We start from the raw sequence: 27,166 nt of genomic DNA, 5'->3' as shown, positions 1-27,166 counted from the left end.
TAACCAGATTAAACTCTTAGCCATAAACCAGTAAGTAAGTATCAGAGTCACAATTAAAACTTTGTTGCCAAAAGCCATGCTGCCTTACAAATGTTTCTCAGCAGCACAGTTTAGATTACTATAGCCTCATTGCTCATTTCCTTTTCAGACAATAAGCTTTTCAAAAGAAACTTGATTCTCCAGGCCCGGGCTTGGCAAATCTGGTCCTCCACCTGTTATATAAAATAAAGTTTTATTGGAGTGAAGCCATGCCCATTCTTCACACACTATCTGTGGTCATATTTTTTGCTACTGCCTCAGAGTTGAGTACTCGAGACAGAGATCTACAAAGTCCCAAATATTTACTATCCAGCTCTTTACAGAACAAGTTTGTCAGCCTTGCTCTAGGCTATAATCTAAAATAAAACTTACATCCTGCCAAAAGCAAGTATTTATTTCCATAGTCCCCTTTAATGTAATTTCCTATTGGAATGATATTTAAAAGCCACATCTGTGATGTGATTAAAATTTGATGGCTGCATATTTTCACCTCTACTTAGGGGGGAAAAGTAGACTCACTGCTTTCTGGTTTGGTTCCAAAGTGTCATCAGTTATCTCTGTTATCTCTCAAAAGCTACTTTTTTGCAGAAAAAATCCCTAGGATTTAAATGTTAAGTGTCTAGAATTTGCAAGCAGTTACTATGCATCTGGCCCCCAGTTTCCTGTTTTAAGTGCCTGCTTTGAGTGTGTTTATGTACAGTAAAGAGTTACTAGCTAAAAGCCACATTTTCCCTCCCTGAGAGTTGAGAAGCCTAATTGGGAGAATGGAGAAATTGGGTAAAAAGACAGAAACACTCATAAGGAAAATGCACCAGACTTACATAGGGGGTTGGGGATTTTTGATGAGTTAGGACTGTGTCTTCTATCTTTCATTCATGACTGATTTTGATGTCTAGCTGTGTTGCCCACTGTGCCTGAGTCAGCAGAAGAGGACGTGAAGGCCAGCCCACTCACAGTTCAGCAGAGCAAATTGTCTGTCCAGTCCAATCCCTCCCCTCAGCTGCGAAGCGTTATGAAAGTAGAAAGTTCAGAAAATGTTCCTAGCCCCACACATCCACCAGTTGTAATCAATGCTGCAGATGATGATGAAGATGATGACGGTATGTTTTGCACTTTCCTTAAGGCAAAGAAATGATCAGGGTTACTTAGTGTATTAGACAGAATCAGGGTCAAAGCTCTAGGCCTGTTGTTAATTATATATTTGCCTTAAATTTTGATACTATAGATCAGTTCTCTGAGGAAGGTGATGAAACCAAAACACCTACACTACCAACTCCCGAAGTTCATAATGGATTACGAGTGGCTTCCACCCGGAAACCTGGGGTCAATTTAAAGCAAGGTAAGAAGAGCCTACAGTAATGCTAGTTCCTGCTCATAAATCTCACAGCACTATTGAATGTGTTTAAACTGTCTTAAATACCTTTGAAATTAGCTCACGACCACCACCACCTTCCTCTTCCCTGTAGCTGTTATACACATACACATACTTACATAGACTTTTTCTTACTCATTCAGAAAGCATTTGAATGCCTGCTGAGCATTAGTAAAATTCAAAGGTGAAAAGGTGCTAGTTCCTCATGTGATTTCTACTTGGTTTTCTCAGGTGAATGTTTGAATTTTGGAATAAAAACTCTTGAGGAAATTAAGTCAAAGAAAATGAAGGAAAAATCCAAGAAACAAGGTGGTAAGTCATTGAGTTTTGAACAGATGGTTGAATGTTGCTAGAAAAAAGTAACAGGGACACTTTTGGTGATGGGGACACTTGGCCACAGCCACAACGAGCAATTTGATTTTGACTTCCATGGCTTGTTTGAAGTAAAACACGGGCATATTTAAATCATGGTTCCTGTTTTAATTCATTGCTGTGTTTCAGTAGCTAACTAGGGCAAGGCATGTACAATAAAGAGCTGAAATAACTTGTTTATCGTGAGAAGTAAAACTCCAGAGAACAGCATGTAAACCATTTTAAAAGAGGAAAAACTTGATTTTGTAGTAGATGAATTCTTACTGGAGCTGGCCTCAGCCTGGTTGTTCTAGATTTCCAACCTTAAAAATTTTACATGTGATATGCAAAGTAGTATTTAGAATCAAATGGTTGGTTCTGAGTACCCCTGTGGTAGAGCTTGCTCTGTAGAAACCTTGGAGTTTGTTTTGTAGGTGACTGAACATAGATTTTAAACAGCCGAATTGACGCAACTGATGGCTGGTGTGCTTCTGAGATTAACATTAAAATAATATTAACCTTACTGATAAGTAAAAGTAGATTGAGTGTTTAAGTCACTCAAAACAATTTTATGTTGTTTTTTTTTCACATTGTGCCCAAGGCAAATAAGAAATAAGGATTATCACCCCAATTCACTGTAGGCTAAGCTAGTAAGAGCAGAAAGATTGATTGGCTTGTAATCACCCAGTGGTCTGTACTGGACTTAACATAAAAAAAAAATTCTTGACTTTCAGTAGCTCTATTTTCTGTAAATTATTTGCTGTTCTTTGACTTGCCTTATTTAGAAGGTTCTTCGGGAGCTTCCAGTCTTTTACTTCAACCTCAGCCTATTCCAAGTCCTGAAAAAGAGAACGTCCGGACTGTGGTGAGGACAGTAACTCTGTCCAGCAAACAAGGTGAGGTATAGGTGGGTCTTAAGAGCTGTCAGGCTACTGTTAAATAGCTGGGAAAGCAAAATCCTTGGGTGTATTTACCTTTGATGGATTTGCAGGAAGATGTTAGTATGTTGCTCAGATACAAGGAGGAAAAGAAATATCAGTGCATTTGATTCAACTGTTTAAAAGTTTGAAGTTCTTGTTCAGGCAGCTCTCACGTTTCTGTATATTTAATTTCTTACACTTACTGTTTGTATCCATTCAACAAATTTATTGACTGTCCATTGTGGGTAAAGAACTGTGATAAACAGAAAAATGTTACAGAGAAATGAAGAAGTCTTTTCCCTTAATAGTTTTAAACCTAGTAAGGGATGTGACACAAGTAATTATAGTATGCTGGTACATTTAAATGTGCCGTTCACACAACAAAGAATCAGAAGAAAGCTCACTTTTTGCTTGGGTGATCAAGGAAGGGTTACACAGGAGCCTTAGCAGTGGAGTGGAGTACAATTTCTTTTAACATTAAAGTGCAAGCAAAAGTATTAGTTGAGTTTTACAACCAGTTGATTAGAACACAACCTCTCTTCATATAGTTGGCTACTATTAATAATTAGGATTGTGCTATTGCTTCCTTTTGAGCTGTGCTTCTAGTTATTTAAATTATTATTTAATAGGTTTAATCTGTTTTTTGTGCTTTGTTTTTAATGTGATAGTCTTCCTTAAGACCGAGATCTCACTTTCAAGAGACTTTCTGGGTGGACTCATATTAATATCAGAGTGTACTTTGTACCCACTTCTAGTTACTGAATACATAAAAATTGGCTAATAGTAGAGATACTCTGTTTTGCCATTTCAGGAGAAGAACCCTTGGTAAGATTGAGTCTCGCTGAGAGACTGGGGAAGAGAAAGTTTTCAATAGGTAAGATAAGTTTTGGGTGTATCCTTTGTTTTTGTTTTCTGCATTTTTGTGCATTAACTTATCTTCCAAAACTCACTTTATGCAAATGCCGTCCTGTCAGTGTCCTCTGGTCTCCCTGTATTCTTGGTTGAAACAAAATTTCTTCATGTTTTTTTATTGAAGCTACAGAAATTTTTAGTGTTACAATTTAGTTAGGTTATGGCCAACTTTTTAGAAGGTACTGGGCTTATAAAACAGCAAATACTTCTGTTTCTTTGGACAAAGTGAAATTTGAGATTTTAAAAGTGTGCAGTTAATACAAATTTGGTCCCTGACTTTATTTATTTATTTTTCTATTTAGGGACATATTTTACCGTATTACTGAATTGTGTACCTACCCTAGAGTGTCTGTGTAATAAGAATTATTTTGAAAATCTCTGATTTCAGAGGTTCCTTCATACTTTTTCAAAATGTGTTTGCAAACATAAAATCCTACCTATTATGTTTTCTTTGATACCATTCTCACCAAAAAATTCCAGGTTTAAAAATTCAGAAATAGGCTACTTTAATGTCAGCATACCTTTAAACTTTGTGATATTTAGTTTCATATTTAAATTACAAATGAGAGGAAAAAGAAAATCATACTCTCCATATGGTCTTACAACTTTGTAAGGGGACTCTGCAAAGATGTATCTTCAAGCAAACCAAAAACAATTTTTAACAACTTTCAACATTTAAACAACTTGTATTGAACGGTATAATGTATTAGAAGTCTCTCTGTATGAAGTAGTATAGTATATACCAAGTCAGGAAACTTAGTTCAAGTCTTGGCTCTATCACTAATTGGTGATTTGAGTAGAAGTAGAATCTTTCATAACGTTAGATTTCTTACCTAGAATTGAGGAGAGGGGCTGTTTGGTGTTCAGTCTTCAGTTCATGGGAAAATGTAAAATATTATTCTTGCTGTCCTAATCATCCTGGTGCATTCAACCACAAATTTACCTTAGAATTCAGCAGTTGACCAGTGAAGACTTTTTTTCACCTATTCCTAATTCTGAATTTCAGCCTTAACTAGGGCTTATAATTCTTCATTTGTACTCTTAGTCAGTTATTTAGTAAATGTTGATATGTGCATTCTGATTTTTTGTACCTTTCCCAAACTTTTCTTTCTGGGGCTTTTTTTTTCCTTTTCTGACATTGAGTTCTAAGGGAGCTAGTGAACAAGCTGTATAAATGCAGAAAACTTAACAGAAATAATTCTGTGTTGTCTGTTTTTGCTTATATGGCTTGACCTTGCTGAAAATTGACTTGAACTCTTAAACTAAGTTCCCTGTGTCCGTAGGTGGTGACAGCGATCCTCCACTGAAGCGTAGCCTTGCACAGAGGCTAGGGAAGAAAGTTGAAGCTCCAGAAACAAACACTGACAAAGCACCAAAAAAAGGTATCTTTGTTCTAATACACTGTGTGTATGTGATCATGGCATTTGTCTCTTGTAATGTTAACAAGTATGGTTTATTCTTCCTTGTTCAGGGAAATTAGGTTATCTTGTGTCTTTTGTTGTTCATTCAACATATGTTTGAGTGCTTACTTTGCTAGATTCTAGGTAGACACCACTGAATAAATCACCATCACAATCTTCAGGACCTTCTGTTACAATAACAAGATAGGAATTACATAATGATAAATTCTGTGACATAATGCATGGTGTTATAGAGGCATATAGGGAGGGCACTTCATCTTACCATCCTCAAGGAAAGGTTCCCAGAAGAAGTGATTTTGAAACTTAGACCTGAAATATGAATTAGGAATCAGGTGAAATTGAATGGCCCAAGGCTGTGTTCTTGGCAGAGAAAGACATGCAAAGGCACAGCGCTAAAAAAGCATGATGTGCACAAGGAACCATATATGGCTGAAACATTGAATTGAAGTGAAGGGCATGTTGACTGGAGAGGAAGAAGGGACTTTGGGTCATACTGAGGCTTTCCAGCCACGGTACAGGTTGGGCTGCTCCTAAGATAGCAGCAAACCATGGGAACGTTATAAACAAGGACCAAAGACTCAGATTTCCATTTTACAACCATTACCTTCCTAAGACACGGAGAAAGATCAGAAGGGGACAAAAGTGCTATCCAGGATATGAGTTAGTAGGCTGTTAAAATAGTACAGAAAAGAGGACTTAGTGTTACAGAATTTAGTGTTCTAAAAGAGACATGGACTAACTTGAGAGTTCTTTGAGAGGTGGAATGACTTTATAGGTGAAGTTCCAATGTAGTTCTTGATAAAACTGAAGCTTTTGATAGAAAGAAACCAAGAGTTGGGACTTTTTTCATTGCATGACCTGCAGGGAAACATTAGTGGTCATTACCAAGAAAGTGTTTTTTTCCTTCTCAGTGTGTTTAATTGTAACTTTTCTTGAAGATAAGAAGCTTCTTTTCACTCTTCCTCTAGCCCAAGAGGCTTTGATGAGTAGATGTTCAGGGGCTTTCCTGCATTGTCAGGGCAAACAGGAGTTACTTTCTTTGCAGCCAGATTCCCTTCCTCCTTGTCTGTCAATCATATTGAAGACTTACAACTAATGAACATCTTTTTAAGTACATTTAGGAGGAAAAAAACCTTTTGGTGCCAATAAGATTTTAGATGGTTGTATAGTAACAAAATTATTTCCCCTAAGTTCAGTAATTTTTGCTTTTCAGATCTAAAGAAAGATAATTTTTTTTAAGCTTTTCAAAGTGCTTTAGGGAATCTATGATTCACATGGATCTGTTGGTTGGAGAAGAAAAATTTTAAGACCTTAAGGGATTCTTGAAAAACATTTGTGAGGAGGGAGTCAAGATGGCGGCATGAGTAGTTCAGCGGAAACCTCCTCCCAGAAACATATATTTTTGAAAATACAACAAATGCAACTATTCCTAAAAGAGAGACCAGTGGATACAGTACAACAGCCAGGCCACATCTGTATCTGTGAGAACTCAGCATCACACGAAGGGGGTAAGACACAAGCCACAGCCCAGCAGGACCTGAGCACCCCCCCAACCCCAGCTCCCCGGCAGGAAGAAAGGAGTTGGAGCAGGGAGGGAGTGAAAGCCCAGGACTCCTAAACAACGAGCTCTAGTAATCCGCACCAGGAGCGCAGACACACGGTGCACAGGGTGCTGGGTACTAGAGAAATGGAAGAGCAAAGTCTGAGAGCGGGTCCCCACAACTGGCTCCCCTGGAACAAAAGAAAAGCCAGTGCGTTTTGAAAGTCTTAAAGGGACAGGGACCTCACAGCTGGACGGAATCATCCCAGTACACTCAGCCCAGCACTTGGGAATCCCCAGGAGCTCCAGGCAACCTAACTCCCTATGCGGCAGCGCAGCTCTGAAGCCCCTCACAGCAATAAGCAGTCAGCCAATCGTTCCCCCGGCCAGTGCGGACCCCGACACACTGGCCCAGTAGCACACAAGCTGGCAGCAGCAACCTTGCAAGCGGCCCAGGAGCAGTGTGTGTCAGCCAGCAGCAGCCGAGTGAGCGGCCCGCATAAGCCAGCGACGGTGGCGGCAGCTGAGCGAGGGGCCCAGGAGCGGCCTTGTGCGAGCCAGCAGTGGCCCACACAAGCCCGCCATGGCAGCGGCCGACCAAGCAGCCTGCGCGAGCCCGCAGCGGCAGCAGAACATCCCAGGAGCAAATGCAACCCCAGCAGCTGCCCAGAATCTCCCCCTGGTGCACAGCCACCCAGGCCACACCCAAAGGCCGCTACCAGTGCACAGCTGCCCAGTGGGGGCGCTGCTCTCACAGGAGAGCACACCCGGCCCGCCTCTACCACTCCCCGCAGGGCTCTGCCCTACCCTGATGGAGACCCCGCCCACAGCAGCTTAGGGGATTAACCCGGAGGCTGCTCCAGGAGTGCAGGTAACCGACACAGGCAGCAGAGAAGGGCAAGGCGACCAGCAAGCAGGAAAGGACTTTGTTCTCCCAGCTGACACATGCGCCACCTGCCTACAGCCACCTCTGTCACCATGAAAAGGCAGAAGAATTTGGTCCAGTCTAAAATTACACAGACAACCCCCGAGAGGGCCTGGGGAGATAGATTTAACCAGTCTCCCCGAAAAAGAATTCAAAATAAAGGTCATAACCATGCTGATGGATCTGCAGAGAAATATGCAAGAGTTAAAGGATAAAGTTGGGAGGGAGAATACAGAAATAAAACAGTCTCTGGAAGGACTTAAGAGCAGACTGGATGAGGTGCAAGAGGCCGTTAATGGAATAGAAATCAGAGAACAGGAACACAGAGAAGCTGATGCAGAGAGAGACAAAAGGATCTCCAGGAATGAAAGAATATTAAGAGAACTGTGTGACCAATCCAAATGGAACAATATTTGCATTATAGGGATACCAGAAGAAGAAGAGAGAGAAAAACGGATAGAAAATGTCTTTGAAGAAATAGTTGCTGAGAACTTCCCCAAACTAGGGGAGGAAATAGTCTCTCAGACCATGGAGGCCCACAGAACTCCCAACACAGGGGACCCAAGGACACATAATAATTAAAATGGCAGAGATCAAAGACAAGGACAGAGTATTAAAGGCAGCCAGAGAGAGAAAAAAGGTCACCTACCTACAAAGGAAAACCTATCAGGCTATCATCAGACTTCTCAACAGAAACCTTACAGGCCAGAAGAGAATGGCATGATATATTTAATGCAATGAAACAGAAGGGCCTTGAACCAAGGATACTGTATCCAGCACGATTATCATTTAAATATGAACCAGGGATTAAGCAATTCCCAGACAAGCAAAAGTTGAGGGAATTTGCCTCCCAAAAACCACCTCTACAGGGTATTTTAGAGGGACTGCTCTAGATTGAAGCACTCCTAAGGCTAAATAGATGTCACTAGAGAAAATAAAAACACAGCAAAGGAAGCAGACCAACCAAATACTAACTAAAGGCAAAAAATAAAATCAACTACTCACAAAAGCAGTCAAAGGAAACACAAAAGAACAGAATAAAACACCTAACATACAAAAGAATGGAGGAGGAGGAATAAGAAGGGAGAGAAATAAAGAATCATCAGACTGTGCTTATAATAGCTTAATTAAGCGTGTTAAGTTAGACAGATAGTAAAGAAGCTAACCTTGAACCTTTGGTAACTACAAATCTAAAGCCTGCAATGGCAATAAGTGCATATCTCTCAATAATCACCCTTTGTAAATGGACTGAATGCACCAATCAAAAGACACAGCGTAACAGAATGGATAAAAAAGCAAGACCCATCTATATGCTGCTTACAAGAGACGTCAAACCCAAAGACATACACAGACTAAAAGTCAAGGGATGGAAAAAGATATTTCATGCAAACAATAGGGAGAAAAAAGCAGGTGTAGCAGTACTGGTATCAGACAAAATAGGCTTCAAAACAAAGAAAGTAGCAAGAGATAAAGAAGGACATTACATAATGATAAAGGGCTCAGTCCAACAAGAGGATATAACCATTATAAATATATATGCACCCAATACAGGAGCACCAGCATATGTGAAACAAATACTAACAGAATTAAAGAAGGAAATAGAATGCAATGCATTCATTTTGGGAAACTTCAACACACCACTCACTCCAAAGGACAGATCCGCCAGACAGAAAATAAGTAAGGACACAGAGGCACTGAACAACACACTAGAACAGATGGACTTAACAGACATCTACAGAACTCTACACCCAAAAGCAGCAGGATACACATTCTTCTCAAGTGCACATGGAACATTCTCCAGAATAGACCACATACTAGGCCACAAAAAGAGCCCCAGTAAATTCAAAAAGATTGAAATTCTACCAACCAACTTCTCAGACCCCAAAGGCATAAAACTAGAAATAAATTGTACAAAGAAAACAAAAAGGCTCACAAACACATGGAGGCTTAACAACATGCTCCTAAATAATCAATGGATCAATGACCAAATTAAAACAGAGATCAAGCAATATATGGAGACTAATTACAATGACAGCATAAAGCCCCAACCTCTGTGGGATGCTGTGAAAGCAATTCTAAGAGGAAAGTGTATAGCAATCCAGGCCTATCTAAAGAAGGAAGAACATTCCCAAATGAATAGTCTAAAGTCACAATTATTGAAACTGGAAAAAGAAGAACAAATGAGGCCCAAAGTCAGCAGAAGGAGGGACATAATAAAGATCAGAGAAGAAATAAATAAAATTGAGAACAATAAAGCAATAGAAAAAAATCAATGAAACCAAGAGCTGGTTCTTTGAAAAAATAAATATAATAGATAAGCCCCTAGCCAAACTTACTAAGAGAAAAAGAGAATCTACACACATCAACAGAATCAGAAATGAGAAAGGAAAAATCACGACGGACCCCACAGAAATAAAAAAATTGTTAGAGAATACTACGAAAATCTATATGCTAACAAGCTGGAAAACCTAGAAGAAATGGACAACTTCCTAGAAGAATACAACCTTCCAAGACTGACCAAGGAAGAAACAGAAAATTTAAACAGACCAATTACCAGCAAAGAAATTGAATTGATAATCAAAAAACTACCCAAGAACAAAACTCCTGGGCCAGATGCATTCACCGCTGACTTTTATCAGACAAATAGAGAAGACATAATACCCATTCTCCTTAAAGTTTTCCAAAAAACTAAAGAGGAGGGAATACTTCCAAACTCATTCTATGAAGCCAGCATCACTCTAATACCAAAACCAGGCAAAGACCACACCAAAAAAGAAAATGACAGACCAATATCCCTGATGAACATAGATGCAAAAATACTCAACAAAATATTAGCAAACTGAATTCAAAAATACATCAAGAGGATCATACACCATGACCAAGTGGGATTCATCTCAGGGATGCAAAGGATGGTACAACATTCGAAAATCCATTAACATCATCCACCACATAAACAAAAAGAAGGAAAAAAAACACATGATCATCTCCATAGATGCTGAAAAAGCATTCGACAAAATTCAACATCCATTCATGATAAAAAACTTTCAACAAAATGGGTATAGAGGGCAAGTACCTCAACATAATAAAGGCCATATATGATAAACCCACAGCCAACATCATACTGAACAGCGAGAAGCTGAAAGCTTTTCCTCTATGATTGGAACAAGACAGGGATGCCCACTCTCCCCACTGTTATTCAACATAGTACTGGAGGTCCTAGCCATGGCAATTAGACAAAACAAAGAAATAAAAGGAATCCAGATTGTTAAAGAAGAAGTCACACTGTCACTATTTGCAGATGACATGATATTGTACATAAAAAACCCTAAAGACTCCACTCCAAAACTACTAGAACTAATACCAGAATTCAGCAAAGTTGCAGGATACAAAATTAATACACAGAAATCTGTGGCTTTCCTATACACTAACAATGAACTAACAGAAAGAGAAATCAGGAAAACAATTCCATTCACAATTGCATCAAAAAGAATAAAATACCTAGGAATAAACCTAACCAAGGAAGTGAAAGACCTATACCCTGAAAACTAAAGACACTTAAGAGAAACTAAAGAGGATACTAACAAATGGGAACTCATCCCATGCTCTTGGCTAGGAAGAATTAATATTGTCAAAATGGCCATCTTGCCCAAAACAATCTAGATTCAATGCAATCCCTATCAAATTACCAACAGCATTCTTCAACTAACTGGAACAAATAGTTAAAAAATTTATATGGAACCACAAAAGACCCCAAATAGCCAAAGCAGTCAGTCCTCTGAGAAGGAAGAATAAAGGGGGGGGGGTGAATCTCACTCCCCAACTTCAAGCTCTACTACAAAGCCACAGTAATCAAGACATTTGGTACTGGCACAAGAACAGATCCACAGACCAGTGGAACAGAATAGAGACTCCAAACATTAACCCAAACATATATGGTCAGTTAATATATGATAAAGGAGCCATGGACATACAATGGGGAAATGACAGCCTCTTCAACAGTTGGTGTTGGTCATAAGTGGACAGCTACATGTAAGAGAATGAAACTGGATCATTGTCTAACCCCATACACAAAGGTAAATTCGAAATGGATCAAACACCTGAATGTAAGTCATGAAACCATAAAGCTCTTAGAAAAAAGCATAGGCAAAAATCTCTTGGACATAAACATGAGCAACTTCTTCATGAACTATCTCCCCGGGCAAGGGAAACAAAAGCAAAAATGAACAAGTGGGATTATATCAAGCTGAAAACCTTCTGTACAGCAATGGACACCATCAATAGAACAAAAAGGCATCCTACAGTATGAGAGAATATATTCATAAATGACAGATCCGATAAAGGATTGACATCCAAAATATATAAAGAGCTCATGCATCTCAACAAACAAAAAGCAAATAATCCAATTAAAAAATGGGCAGAGGAGCTCAACAGATAGTTCTCCAAAGAAGAAATTCAGATGGCCAACAGGCACATGAAAAGATGCTCCACATCGCTTGTCATCAGAGAAATGCAAATTAAAACCACAATGAGGTATCACCTCACACCACTAAGGATTGCCACCATCCAAAAGACAAACAAGAACAAATGTTGGCAAGGTTGTGGAGAAAGGGGAACCCTCCTACTCTGCTGGTGGGAATGTAAATTAGTTCAACCATTGTGGAAAGCAGTATGGAGGTTCCTCAAAAAGCTCAAAATAGAAATACTATTTGACCCAGGAATTCCACTCCTAGGAATTTACCCTAAGAATACAGCGATGCAGTTTGAAAAAGACAGATGTACCCCTATGTTTATCGCAGCACTATTTACAATAGCCAAGAAATGGAAGCAACCTAAGTGTCCATCAGTAGATGAATGGATAAAGAAGATGTGGTACATATACACAATGGAATATTATTCAGCCATAAGAAGAAAACAAATCCTCCCATTTGCAACAACATGGATGGAGCTAGAGGGTATCATGCTCAGTGAAATAAGCCAGGTGGAGAAAGACAAGTACCAAATGATTTCACTCATCTGTGGAGTATAAGAACAAAGAAAAAACTGAAGAAACAAAACAGCAGAATCACAGAACCCAAGAATGGACTAACAGTTACCAAAGGGAAAGGGACGGGGGAGGATGGGTGGGAAGGGAGGGATAAGGGGGGAGAGAAAAGAAAGGGGGCATTACGATTAGCGTGTATAATGTGGGGGGAGGTACGGGAAGGGCTGTGCAACACAGAGAAGACAAGTAGTGATTCTACAGCATTTTACTACGCTGATGGACAGTGACTGTAATGAGGTTTTGTGGGGGGGACTTGGTGAAGAGGGGAGCCTAGTAAACATAATGTTCCTCATGTAATTGTAGATAAATGGTAACAAAAACAAAAAGTAAGAAAGGTGGGGAAAAAAAAGCATTTGCATTAGAAGAACAGCATAAGCCTAATTATTGTGTAAGTTTGAAAAAGATATTTAACCTGTAAAAAGTTGCTGTTCAACTTTTAATTTTATTAAATCTTTTTTTCTTTTTTTTCAATAGTTCAAGTTTCCAATTCTCTGAAGGAGCGATTAGGCCTGTCAGCTGGTCCGAACGAGGAGGCAACAGGTAGGTAAAGCCCTAAGACCCAGATTCTGATATTTTTTTCCTTGCCATTAAGAATCTTTACTTTTTTCTTTGATTTACCTATTGCAGTTAAGTTAGGGTTCGTGTTTTTGGGGTGGGGGCGGGGGTTGTGCTTTGGTTTTGTTTGTTTTCTAAGTATTTGATTACTCTCTGGTATAAATTTTCTTTTTGTACTTAAAAATGGCAAAATGATCATTCATGATAGCATTAATAGTTAGAAATTAGAAACTACCTAAATATCCAACCAAAAGGAATTCAGTTAAAGTAGTTATATACTAAAATACTATCATGAAAAGTCATGTCCCGAATGATAGTGTTGTAGAAAACTTGCATTGTATTGAGTGAAGAAAAGTTACAGAAGAACACACATCACTTCTGACCTTTTGACCTAGGGCAACATAAGAATTGTGGATGGGTTTATTTTCTTACTATAGAAATTTATTTTCAGGAAAAACATCCATGCATATATGAGGTGATTACAGTTCTGTAAAATAAAAATTATATGCCTAGAAAAACTGTAAAAGTACACCAAAATGTTAACATTGGTTTTTATGTGGGTATTGAGGTTCTAAGTTATTTTTAATTTTCTTCTTTATATTCTTCCTGTACTCTTAATTTTTAAACTTTCCAAATATGTGTCCACTTTAAAGAATAATAAAATGAATATCCATGAGCATCCATCCAACTTTTGTATACATTGCTGGTTTCAGTTTGATGCTTTTTAATTTTTGTATCTGTGTTGAAACAAGTTTTGCGTGTGCTTTTCCTTTTTCATTTTATCCTCATTGGATCTGGATATTAATATTTTACCAACATCATAAAAAGGGAGTCTGATGTCACTATTCTTATTATTTTGTAAACAACCTAAATTTATTCTTCAGAAACTTTTAGTATTTTTCTTTCTGTCCCTTTCTGATAATGCTGTGACTTCAACATGGTAGGTCTAAACATGCATCTTTTTGTTCATTCTATCAGTATTCAGTGGGCCGTTCGAATCTGAGGACTTAACTTGTTTAGTTCTAAAAAGCATTCCTCTGATTTCTTTGAGTATGTCCTCTTCACCTTTTTATTTTCCGTTCATGTAATTGTTATTAGACAGGTGTTGGAACTTTTGCATGTATATGCATCACATGTCTTTTAACCTCACCTTCATACTTTTCATCCCACCGGGTTTTTTTGCCTCACCTCCTGTGATCTTTGCTTGGCTTTATTTTCTGGATCAAGAATTGATGAACTTTATGTAAAGGGTCAGGCAGTAAGTATTTTAGGCTTTTGTAGTCCATAGTCTCCATCACAACCTTTCAGTTCTTCCATTGTAGTGTGAAGGCTGCCGTATGCAGTATGTAAATGAATGAAGTGAATGAGTGCGGCTGTATTCCAGTGAAGCTGGATTTATAAATGTAGATCATGGCCAGATTTAACCCATAGACCGTCGTTTGGCAACTCTGTTCTCCCTTGTCTTTTCTTTAATTACTCAGTTCCTCCTGGATTTATTTTGTCACTTTTATTTTCCAAGAACTTTGGTGTTTTTGGTCTCTGATTTCACCTTTTTCACAGCCTAATTTCAGGCTGCTTTGGGGTCTCTAATTCGAATCTTGTTTTAAATGTGTTTGTGTGATTTTGTCATCTTCCATCACTTCTCTTTGTTTATTCTTTTTCCATAGTTTTAAGTACCTGACCCCGGTTTCCTCTGGTTCTAAAGGTCTTTTTCCCAAGTGGCCCTCTCTCCTGACTAGGAGACATGACTTCTGTCTGCCTGAGTGGAGAAGGTATACTAAAAGGCAGCTTGTGTGGGTTGCTGACAGGCTGGAGGCCCGCACAGTTGCCATAGGAGGAAAGTTCCTTTAGTGTAAGAGTCTAACTAACTTTTTTTCCTAGCTTTGCCTTTCATTTTTCCCCCATTATCCTTTTTCTGCCTGGCATTTATTAAAGCCCAAAATTTTCATCCTTCACCTCTTTCCAGCCCCTGTGTACTCATAATGTGCTCCTCTACCCAGCAGCTTCTCTTTTTAGGGAGCATTCTCAGGAGATAGGCATTAACTGGCCCAACTGTTCTCATAGGCCATCCTTAAATTTCCACCCAGTGTTGCTTTTCATAGTACTTTGGCAATTTTCTTTGGCTCTGTTGAGAATAGGTCTCAGTCCGGTTTTTTTTTTTTTTTTTTTTGTGAGGGCATCTCTCATATTTATTGATCGAATGGTTGTTAACAACAATAAAATTCTGTATAGGGGGGTCACTGCTCAATGCACAATCATTAATCCACCCCAAGCCTAATTCTCGTCAGTCTCCAGTCTTCTGAAGCATAACGAACAAGTTCTTACATGGTGAACAAATTCTTACGTAGTGAATAAGTTCTTACATGGTGAACAGTGCAAGGGCAGTCATATCACAGAAACTTTCGGTTTTGATCACGCATTATGAACTATAAACAATCAGGTCAAATATGAATATTCGTTTGATTTTTATACTTGATTTATATGTGAATCCCACATTTCTCCCTTATTATTATTATTATTATTTTTTTTAATGAAATGCTGAAGTGGTAGGTAGATGCAAGATAAAGGTAGAAAACATAGTTCAGTGTTGTAAGAGGGCAAATGTAGATGATCAGGTGTGTGCCTGTAGACTATGTGTTAATCCAAGCTAGACAAGGGCAATAAAACATCCACATATGCAGAAGATTTCTCTCAGAAGAGGGGGGGTGAGGTTCTAAGCCTCACCTCTGTTGATCCCCAATTTCTCACCTGATGACCCCCCTGTGACTGTGCCTGTCTTAGGTTGTTCCTCCCTTGAGGAATCTTACCCGTCTCTGGCTAACCAGTCATCTTCCGGGGCCATACAGGGAAATGTAAAGTTGGTAAGTGAGAGAGAAGCAATATTGTTTGAAAAGGTTAGCTTTTTACTTTTTTGCATATTTATGCCCTGTGGCTTCTATGCCCAGCATTTGTCTTGAGGTATCTTTACCACTTGGAAGAATTATGATACTCGGTAAATTCGATATGAGGCACGAATTCTATTTAAGGGTTGTAATTAGGAAGGAAGAAGAGAAGCTATAGAAGTAGCAGGCGGTAGAAAACATGGGAAGATTGGTTATTTGGTCTCAGTCCAGTTTTATCTATTCCGTAAATTCAGACATCTACTTTCTGTCTCAGAAATTCCTCAACATTTATGTTCTGCCAGTGGCATCCTTATTTCTCAATGCTGTTGTGGATTTTTTTACTTTTAGTGTCTTATCCATCATTGTAGTGAAATTTTAATAGAGTAGGGAAACAGGCTTTCCAAGTCACCATTCATGTACTTTCTTGGGGTGGTAATCTTGAGATCGGCCCAACGTCTTGAAAATTTTTTATTTTAAAAAGTTAAGGAAATAATTCAGTGTTTGGGGGCTTCTGGTGTAACAGGTACTGTACAAAAATACTGCAGATAACTAAATACAGTCTCTGTTCTCATGAAGTGTCCAGGAGTGTTGGAAATACAGTCAATTAACAGCACTGTGTGATCAGAGAAACAAACTGGATTGAAGGGTGTCAGGTTCTAAGTTGAACTCAGTTAAAACTGGGCAGCAAGGGAATGAGACCAGTCGGGGCTGTTGCATGGACGGGGACAGCATGTTCAGTAGTTCAGCAGTGAGACAACACAGCGTGCTACATTTCAGGCTGTTAACAGACATTTTGTGTTCTTGATCTTCAGTTATTAAATATGTGTGAATAATCTCTAAATTTTTCTATTTTCCACATCACTTCATTATTTCTTCAGCCCTTCAGTAATAAGGATAAGCCTATCTGTGAAGGGTGAAATTTGCTCTTTAGTTTAAGCAGATGTAGAATGATTAATGTATCAGTAAAAATAGCTCTTCAGTGGCCTGCCAGTCTCTGGACCTTTCCCATTTTTCTTCTGTCTTGTCTCCTATTTTACCTCCTTTTCGTCCTTTAAATACACCTTGAATATTACTTCTTCTGAAAAGCTTCCCTTAATCAGTTCCTAGACAGAGGTTCTTGATCTGTGCTCCTATGCAATATTATACAAAGTTGTTATGATTACCATACTTTGTTGTTCCTTAATTACTGATCCGTTAGACTAAACTACATATGGGTAGAAATTGTATTTTACTTACCATTGTATTTCTAGTACAGTGTCTAGCACATGTTTATATCTATGAATGGAAATTTATTGATCTTTTTATTGGTAAGGTTTGTAATGACAAACTTCTCCACCTAGTAAATGGCTTTCAGGTTCCTCAAGAATAAGCTTCTAATTAGAAATCCAGATTAGTGATTTTGCTACCTAGGAGTTTTCCTTGAGGGCTAATTCCTGGAACATAACAGCATTCTAAAATTGAGATTGAAACTAATACTGAAATACGTATAGTCATTTTAATTGCCTGCCTAAATGATACCACTCTTCTGACTCTGTCCTGATCCGAGAACAGAGAGATGGTAAGTCTTGAAGAGAGGAACTCCAAATACAGTGACTTGTTTTTCCCCCGTGAAAACAGAGAGAGTTACTAAAGTTGGTGAGATCCATGTGAAGACATTAGAAGAAATTCTTCTTGAAAAAGCTAGTCAAAAACGTGGAGAACTGCAAACCAAACTCAAGACAGAAGGACCTTCCAAAGGTGATGATTCTTCTTTAGGAACAAGAAGCTCCTCCTCCACTGTCCGAATCAAAACCTTCTCTGAGGTCCTGGCGGAAAAGAAGCATCGGCAGCAGGAAGCAGAGAGACAAAAAAGCAAAAAGGATGTAACTGGCATCACTCTAAAGACTGTTGGGGACATTAAAAAAACAGTGGTTTTGCCACCCATGGTTGTCAGCAAAGGACAATTGGAGGAGCCTGCAGGTAGAACAAAGCCTATACAGGAGGTGCATATCAAGACGCTGGAGGAAATTAAACTGGAGAAGGCGCTGCGGGTGCAGCAGGGCTCTGAGAGCAGCACCAGTTCCCCGCCTCAGTCTGAGGCCATCCCAGCAGCGCAGCGGTTTCCCCGAATCACAAAAAAAACAGGTAACAGCAGAGTTTGGTCTGTAGTATGTTTCCCCAAATCATGCTCCAAAGGGCAGCGATCCACAGGGTATTCTGAAGAGTTCTGTCAGAACTTTTCTTTACTCAGATAACTTGGGAAGCCTCTGGAATAAGTGAAGTCGAGCTGCTGCTTTCCAGCAGCACTATACAGATCTTTGATACTGTGCATTTTTTAAACTTAAAGAGGACTAATGGGCTTTATCTACAGTTTTATTTGTCCTATTTTATCATTACTTTTATTAAGAAAACTTTCCCTTAATCTGTTTTTATGAAGTTGTAGTCTAAATGAAATTACCAGTGATGTTTTTAATGTAAATATAGGTATAAAAGAAGAAAAGAGACATCAGGAAGGAAGTGAGGTTGCTTCTCAGAGCAGTGTTACTAGAACAGAGGCTAAAAAGGTAAGTTTATTTAAGATCATTTTGTAGTTTTGTCTATGGTGAACAAAGAAAGGCTAGATGAATGGTTAAATGTGCTTTTCCATATTTAGCTTATAATAAATTTCCATTCAACACTTCACTGTTACTTTAGGTGAACAATCTGTCTCTGCAAGTATACCTTTCTATGAGAGTTTTCTATGCAGACACATAGTATTTTTGTGCACTCTTAAAGTTGTTTTTAATTGGTCATTCCTGTTTTTTAAACTAAGTAATAGCATTCATTGCACAAAATTTGGGGATTTTTATTTTTTTAAAGAACGAAAAATCTATAATTCCACAACCCAGATATAATAACCATTATATATTTTTTTTCATGGATTTCCTTCAAGCTTTTTGTTCATATGTACATGTATGTGACTAGTTTAATGTTTAACTCGTGTAGAACATACTTGAGAACTCTACAGTGTATCCTTTTGAAGCTTGCGTCAATTTAACCATATTAATACTTCTTCAGGATGTTTAGTTTTACTGGCCATATAATATTCTTTATATGAATATAGTCTGTTTCTGGACATTTAGATTTTGTTTTAAATGATTAAGATAATGAACATTTTATATGTAAGTCCTTGTGCAAGTTTCTTATGACTTAGTCACTTTTATTTGATTTAGTGTCATGATTATATAGCCTATAAACTGGGTTTTTATTATTCCACGTATCTCTATCTTTCATCTTTAGCTTGGCATTTTCTACTTACTATCAAATAAAGAGCAGAAGCTCTTGATTTCTGGATCATGTCAAACTGCTTGATTAGATGTCAGCATGGCAACTGATAAGGTTTTTTTTTTTTAATTGAGATAAAATTAGCATAAAACATTAGTTTCAGGTGTTTTTTCTTTTAAACAAGATTTTTTTTAAATTGCGTTGTAAAGCCTGACAACTTATAAATAATTGTCATATGGGTTGTTAGAGTCACTAAACTTTTAATTCTGTCGTTTAAATGTATCCATAGGCCTCAGATGAAACCACAGGAGTTGGCATCAGTAAACTTCAAGTCAAGAGATGTGACTCCATGAGAGAGAAGCATACGCAGAAACAGCCAGAGAGGGGCACCTCACAGAAGGAGAAGTCGGTTCTGATGCTCCTGCAGGGAGACGTGGGCTCTTGCAATACTCAGACCACAGAGAAGCCCATGCTCGCTGCTGTGCCTGGCATCCCACGGCACCTGACGAAGCGGCTTCGCACAAAGTCACCGCAGAAGGCGGAGGTGGAAACCTTAAGGAAAGGGGACTCAGCATTGAATGTGAAGTGTGCAGCACAGGCCTTGGGAAAAAAGGGTAAAGGTGAGTGATTTCTCTAGTGTGTTTCAAAATTGCCAAGTTTCAGTAACTGCCTGGAAAGAATTGCATTGAATTTCATTTGCCTTGTATAGTGGTCACACAGGTGGATGGTAGTATTTCTGATAATACTATTTATTTAAAAAGACAAAACTAGAGGAATTTCCTCTCTCAGAATTTAAATTTGTTCTTTGTCTATGCTTGCTTTAGCGACACACTAAAATTGAAAACAGTACAGAGAACATTAGTGTGGCCCTTGTGCAAGGTTGATATGCAAATTTGTAAAGCTTTAAAGTCATGGGAAAGTAATGTACAGCATAGTAACTGTAGTTAATAGTGCTGTATTGTATATTTGAAAATTGCTGAGAGAGGTCTTAAGAGTTCTCATCAAAAGAAAAATTTTTTGTGACTGTATGGTAAAGGGTGGTAACTAGACTCAGTGTGGTGATTGTTTCACAATATATATAAATATAAGATTATGTTGTACACCTGAAATAATGTAATGTTGTCATTATACCTCAGTGAAAAAAAGATTAAAAAAAAAAAAACTTTGTCTGAAACTTGCCATGGTGCATCTTTCCTGTGGCCTTGAAGAAAGAAAAACACCAGGGAATAGAAGAACAGTAGCAAATTCAAGAGCTACTGAAAGGAATAATTTGCATATGCATCTACTTCATTGCCACATGTAGTGCAGATCACTTGTGGATCATTTTCAATCTGTGTGGGTGTGGTATTTCTAGTACTGTGAAGGAATTTTGATTTTCTTGAGCTACTTTCCGTGTAAAAGAGGGATTATTCTAGCTCTTAATCAGATATTTTCTGTCCCTTGTAGCTAAGCCCAAAGTGAATGTGAAGCCATCTGTGGTTAAAGTCGTCTCATCCCCCAGATTGGCCCCAAAACACAAGGCAGTGGAGATGCACCCTGCTGCCGTGGCAGCTGTGAAGCCACTCGGCCCCAGCAGTCTCCTGCAGGAGCGCCCAGCCAAAAGAGCAGCTGTGGTAAGAAGTGGGTCCAACTCCATGGCACTTGAGTCTCTGGTGGGATGGACTCCCTGTTTGCTCTCTGTATGAGTGTGGTACACTTGCCATTTCTGGTACTGGTTGTTTAGGTTGTTGATATATTTTACATTAACAGTTGGAAATTTGTGGAATAGCAGGATGGGATTTGAAAAGCTGGTTTATGGATAGCAAGATGTTTTGCTTATTTATACACAGCAGTTTGATAATTTTTCCATAGATTCCTTAAATTAGGATGATAGCCATGATTCTAAGAAGGTGGCAAAAGAAAATGAATTTGCTCAAATAAAAAAGCCAGACTCTCCCACTGAATTACCTTACTCTTTTGTAGGCTGTTGTCCCCCTCCTCTCTGAGGACAGATCAGTCGCTGTGCCTGCGACAGAAAAACCTAGAGACAGGTAACACCTTGCAATTCCATTATTATTGTGTATGCTTTCTAGAGAATAACACTGTTAAATAACTTGCAACACTTATAATTTAGCTACATTTAAATCTGCTAAATTCAAACTAATTGCAAGAAAACACGTGATCCTCAGGGTTGCTGTTCTCCTTTGCTGCCATTGTTTTTTATTTTGCCTGCATTATTTTAAAAATGTTCTAAACTCTGGTCTGAATTGTGATTTAAAGGATGAAAATGCTTTGTCCCAAATAAGTAAAATGATTCTGTTTATGTTATAAGAAATAACTCGGCTCACCCTGAGTCTAGCTGGTTCTGCTCACCATTGACAAAGGGCAGTTTTCTAATAATGTTTTGTATCTTTTTCTTACAGTCTTGTGCGGCCTCCAACCCAACCCTCTTCAGATCCCACCCCACTAGAAATATCTGGCCCTTCTTCATCCCAAATGGCCACAAAAACTCGCCGACTTAGCTCTGCCTCAACAGGAAAGCCCCCCCTTTCTGTGGAGGATGATTTTGAGAAATTAATATGGGAGATTTCAGGAGGCAAATTAGAAGCTGAGATTGACCTTGATCCTGGGAAAGATGAAGACGACCTTCTGCTTGAGCTGTCAGAAATGATTGATAGCTGAAGGTGGTGGTAGAGCATTTAAAACAAAAACAAACCAATAAAAAACTGGACTTAGTTTCATCAATTACAACATTTACCCAAAATGATCATTTCTTTAGTCTAGAATTTGCCCAAATTGGAAGTGTACCTCTGAATTACCTATATGTGTGCTGGATTCCTTGGGGTCAGATTTTTAAACTCCCTCGATAACCATTTGGTCCATTTGATGCCATTGTTCAGTGTCTTAAGAGACAAATGCTCTGTCTCACCCCCCTCTGCAGAAAGACTGAGAGGGGATCCAGGCGAAAGGATGCAAGAGAATTTACTTGTGACTCCCTGAGGTGTTGATCAGTTTGGGTTTTTTTCCCCTTTGCTGTATGTCTTTTATGTATTGTCTTAATGTACTTAATGTTGTTGACCTGAATTTGAAAAGGATGAAGACAGCTGCTACCATTAAGGACCAAATTTCACACTACCACTAAACAAAAAATCCACTCAGTCTGTGTTAAATTGTATGTCTTTTCAAAGGTATTTGGATATTCAACTAAGCTTTAGAGCGGGCTGAGCAGTTCAGGAAGCTTATAATCTGGACATCACTTTGGGGGCCAGATTTTCATGCTTCTGCTGCTCTGTAAGCCTCTGAAGAGCAATAGCTAATTTATTATTACTGTAATTTTTTAAGGCTTTAAAGTGCCTCAGGGGTCCTCTGAAACTAATTTTCTATTTCTGGGATTCCCTGGATTCTTATTAATAAGAGATGATGACATAATGATTAGAGGAATTCTCTTTTTAGTATGAAAGTTGTCCCTTCTCTTCATACTTGCCTCCTGCTAGCATTGAGTTATCACAGGGATGATAAAAATTCATTAATTTTGCTATTTCTAACTCTCCCAGCAAATAAGGCCCTCTTACCCAGTATTTATTTGGTGCCCTTTAACCACAAGAGGAAGAAAATGAGCTCACTCAAGCTGCCAATATTTATGGACTGTAGCAGTGCCCGGAATCATGACTATTGAGATGCCCTGGGGGTGTATTGTATACCTTCCAGTTTCTTCATTTATGAATTGAATTTTCTTTCTTGATGTTGGTCTCCCTCATACCACCTCAAGGTTTAGACTTGTGAAGGAACAAGTATGATGGGGTTACTAGTCTTGAAAGGAGACACATTGTACATAATCAGAAGGAAGAGGAAAGGACTTGTCCCCGTGGGTGTTTTGCTCTAGGTGGCCAGTTCCGTAGAACTCTCACGGGAATCTGACCCACCTGTCATGTGGGCTCCTAAGGAACTGCTGTTGTAAGCGGCTCATCAAGAGTGGAACGTCACATAGCCTTGTGGGGAATATGGAAAAGGAAGGAAGCCACAGGACTGCCCAGTCTTGGGAAGATCTGGATGATTCTGCACAAGCAAAAATGACTTGAAATTTATGTATAGACACCGTTCTACCAATCCATCTTCAGCTGACTGAATGTTGTATAATAGCCCTTCTCCAAAGCAGAGGTGGAATGTTCTGGTTTCATCACAGATTTTCTACTCATTTCGTTTTTGGAATCAGCCTGTAGATTCCAAATCCCTTTTGTATATAACCTTTATGCTTTTCCCTTTTTAAAAGTACTTTTGTTTCATATTTAAAGTCCTTGTATTAGTCAATGATTTATGTTCAACATTATCTGAACCATTTGCCATTACAGAAAGAGAAATACTTATTTGTGTTTTAAATAAAACTGGTGTCAGAAAGTCTTGATGTTGTGAGTTAAGTAGTCGTGCATCACCCCGGCCTGGGGTCTGCCTTGGTAGAGGCCCCAGTCAGAATGTGGTTGGCCTTCTGTGTAAGTGTTGTCGTTTCACAGATAGTATTTGACTTCAGAAGTCTTTCACAAGGACATAGAGCCAGACATACCCACAACTATACTCAGTTTTAACTGCATTTGCTTTAGATAAGAATGAATATTGTATCTGAGGATTTTTTTCCAACACTGATACTTAGTTATTACCATTGTAACTCCAGGGATGCCATTTTTTAAGGAGAGCGGGTTTAGAAATTATCTTAAATCAACAATTGAGAATTTTCAAGCATGAGGGCATATAAAAATTTTATCTGGGAAAGTCCAGGTTTTTCAGTAGTGTGCCAAATTTTTGTTAGGGGAATATGTGTAAATTTGTTAGCTACCAAAGAACACAGATTTTTCTTACTAGTGGTCTAAAAGTAGTCCTAACAAGTTGAAATAACTTTTCATAAAGAACAGGTATTTCATCTTGAGTGATGGTGGTTTTCAGTTTTAACTGTTAAGAAGAGAACCTAAATGTCACAGTTTGGCCGTAGCCAGAAATTTCAAGACTGTTTGCAACTCATAACATTTGTCTCAAATGATCCCTAAAGTTATGACCTTAACCTCAAATTTCAGTGAATCTTCTCCTTATATGGCCAGAACATAGTTAATTTTCATTTTGGCCAGTCTTCAAAACTGTAGAGATGAGACTGATGTTTAATTATAGCTCAGAAATCAAGCTTCATCTATGTAGATCAAAATTCTATGCTCCTTTTCTAAAATTGTGGCTTCATTTTGAGAGACTATTTCTGCAATTCTTTAAAATATTTGATTGCTTTGAATTTGTTTAGCAACAGAAAAGTGGTTTCCAGTTGCTGTTTAACAGGTAAAACTATTTTTTACTAGCTAACTCATTGAGTGCTATGTACCTCTTAATTCATATATTCATTTGACACCACATCCTGCATGGTATTGGAAAATCACTGCCTTTTTTCCCCACTATAATGTCAAAGTCAGTGTGTTTGGATTTAACAATAAGAAAGTATATTCTTACATGCAATTGAGTTTGATTCATTGAGTTCTCAAGAGCTTTTTTAAAGTCCAATGTTAGAAAACTTGCTCAATAAATCTTTGAAAGTTTCCCACATCCCACATTTGACTCCATTAATCATTTACTCTCCAAACTGTGCTTCAATTTATTTGAATTTGCAAAATGGTGTTTGTTAAGGATATGAGCACAAAGAAAATACTTGACCATTTTCTTAACGCTGCCCAATAACATGGGCAAAGAATAAGCAAAGACCCTAAATAAGAACAGCAATCCAGAATTTGATTTTGCTTTTAATGTATTTATTTGGGGTTCACAAGGTGAACTGAGGGCCTATTAATAAACTATATTTTATTGTATTCAACTGCTAAAGTTGCAGAGTCTGAGTTGGTGATAAGCAAGAAGCAGTGGATTAAAACTTGACATAGTCTGTCTCTGGGTTTTTTGGTCTCAGTGACTGATTTGTCCTCAGGATTAAAGCAACAGCCTATAGTGTCAACGAGGATAAGCAGAGCCAAGATCTGGGTTCTGAAGAAAGCAGAGAAGGAAAAAATACTCAAAAGACTTCTGGCTGTTGAATAAGTGAAATAAGGAATTGGATGTATCAAACACGCAAAAGTGGAGAAATTTCAAGGAGTGGGAGGAACAAAATGGAATTCTTAGTATGTGTGTATGGTTAGATCACTTGGATCAAGTTAGAAATGGGAGGAAATGTGAAAAACACATTGGTGTAACTGCTATATTCTGGACACCCATCCCTTGAAGAGGCTCAGATTAGAACATTATGAATTCTAACAGTCACAAATGTCACGGGCCACTAGGGATAGATGGTCATAAGGGAAATCCCTGCCCTGAAATACTTATAAAAGTAACCAGGAATTAAGTAGGTGCAAGTATGACGTGGATGACTGATAGGGAATGAGCAAGAAACCAGGAAGTTTGAGACTGGTCAGGAAAGGCTTCCTTGAGGTGTCAGAGCCGGAGTTCTGTGTAGCATAGCAGAGATGATTTGAGCTACAAAACAAGGCCAAAAATGGGCAGATGAAGTTTGTTTTTAGTGACCCCTGACCATCCCATTGGTAATTCTCCCAGCATTTTTGCTTCGTCTTATTCTTGCTCTGTCAACTATTCTAGCCTAAGGTGTAAGCGAATCTTTTTTAAAAACCTATTTTATTTTTTTATTAAGGTATCATTGATAAACACTCTTATGAAGGTTTCACATGAGTAACGTTGTGGTTACTACATTCACCCATATTATCAAGTCCCCCCATACCCCATTGCATGTCACTGTCCGTCAGCATAGTAAGAAACCAGTCACTGTGTGTCTTCTCTGCGCTACACTGTCTTCCCTGTGACCCCACACACACCATGTTAAAAACCTATTTCAAATACAAACCTGAGTTTGCTTCATAAAATCCTCCAATGCCTTCTTCCCTCCAAAATTATATTCAAGTCCCTTAACATAACATGTAAAGCCCTGACCTACCAGGCTCTTCTCCTGCCATTCACCCCTTACTTCTCTACACTCCAGCAAATCTCCTGGCTGTGGACTTTGCTCATACACTAATCTCTCCAGCCTTTTGCCTGTGCTGTCTTTCTTCTACCTAGTCTTTTCTTTTGGCCAACTCCTACATATTCTGCGACCTCCAGGCTACGTCTTTCAAAACCCAGTTCTCCCTCTCCCCAAATGGGGGTTTGGTGCCTCTCCACTAGACATAAACTGTTTACCCCCGTTGTTTTAAAATTGTTTAAATAGTTTTGTTTAAATTGTTTGCAGATACCTGTCCATCTTCCTCAGCAGAGTATAAACTTGAGACAGACACATTCCTACTAACATATATTCTCAGCACCTATACAGGCCTGGCACCTAGAAGGTGTGTTAGTTTGCCAGGGGTGCCGTGAAAAATCCTGCAAGCTGGATGGCTTAAACAACAGGAACCAGTTTTCTCAGTTCTGGAAACTAGAAGTCCAAGATGAAGGAGCTGGCAAGTTTGGCTTCTTCTGAGGCCTCTCTGGTTTGCAGAAGGCCACCTTCTCACTATGTCCTTGCATGGTCTTTCCTCTATGCATATGTCTGTATTTCAATCGCCGTAAGGACACCAAACATCTTGGATTAAGACTCACCCATATGACATCATTTAACCTTCATTATCTCTTTTAAGGGTGTACCTCCAAACACAGAAGTTTGCCATACTGGAGGCTTAGAGCTTCAACATATGAGTGTTGGGAGGTACGGTTACACCCATAACAGAAGGCATTCAATAAATTTGCCGAATGAATGAAAAATTTCTTGACCCATTTCAGGGGCTGCTGATCCTTGCCAGCCTGACCCTCTCTCTCCCCAGCCTCATTCTTTTAACATGCTTCTTATTAATCACAGCCATTCAGCAAGTTGTGAAGCCTCTGGCGGAGCTGGGCGGAACTTCAAGCCGAGAGGAAGCATGTTCGGTAACGGGGAGGTGGGGGTAACTCTTCTCGGGGTATGTTTCTTTGGACCACTGATCCTTCAGC

General features: G+C 38.8%; 1 protein-coding gene and 1 non-coding gene across 7 annotated transcripts in view; both read left to right on the top strand.

Annotated features, from left to right (window-relative positions):
- The window catches only part of ZC3H11A (zinc finger CCCH-type containing 11A), a 43,365-nt gene extending 19,783 nt beyond the window's left edge, over positions 1–23,582 (top strand). For all 6 annotated transcript variants that reach the window (XM_057508088.1, XM_036909638.2, XM_036909636.2 and 3 more), the window contains 13 exons: positions 936–1,139; positions 1,265–1,378; positions 1,643–1,723; positions 2,548–2,658; positions 3,494–3,556; positions 4,878–4,976; positions 12,996–13,061; positions 17,576–18,082; positions 18,422–18,501; positions 19,491–19,821; positions 20,648–20,814; positions 21,164–21,231; positions 21,604–23,582. In XM_057508088.1, coding sequence (XP_057364071.1) covers positions 936–1,139; positions 1,265–1,378; positions 1,643–1,723; positions 2,548–2,658; positions 3,494–3,556; positions 4,878–4,976; positions 12,996–13,061; positions 17,576–18,082; positions 18,422–18,501; positions 19,491–19,821; positions 20,648–20,814; positions 21,164–21,231; positions 21,604–21,862 — 2,150 coding nt within the window. In that variant the 3' untranslated portion in view covers positions 21,863–23,582. The remainder of the gene's footprint in view (positions 1–935; positions 1,140–1,264; positions 1,379–1,642; positions 1,724–2,547; positions 2,659–3,493; positions 3,557–4,877; positions 4,977–12,995; positions 13,062–17,575; positions 18,083–18,421; positions 18,502–19,490; positions 19,822–20,647; positions 20,815–21,163; positions 21,232–21,603) is intronic.
- LOC118920494 (U6 spliceosomal RNA) lies at positions 20,014–20,116 on the top strand. The gene has a single exon (XR_005027938.1). It is a non-coding gene; the product is annotated as a U6 spliceosomal RNA (small nuclear RNA).
- Positions 23,583–27,166: the final 3,584 nt, after the last annotated feature.

This window comes from Manis pentadactyla, chromosome 9 (assembly GCF_030020395.1).
Source record: "Manis pentadactyla isolate mManPen7 chromosome 9, mManPen7.hap1, whole genome shotgun sequence".
Taxonomy (NCBI): domain Eukaryota; kingdom Metazoa; phylum Chordata; class Mammalia; order Pholidota; family Manidae; genus Manis; species Manis pentadactyla.
Note: the sequence above shows the minus strand (reverse complement) of the source record. Positions and strands in the feature narration are given on the sequence as shown.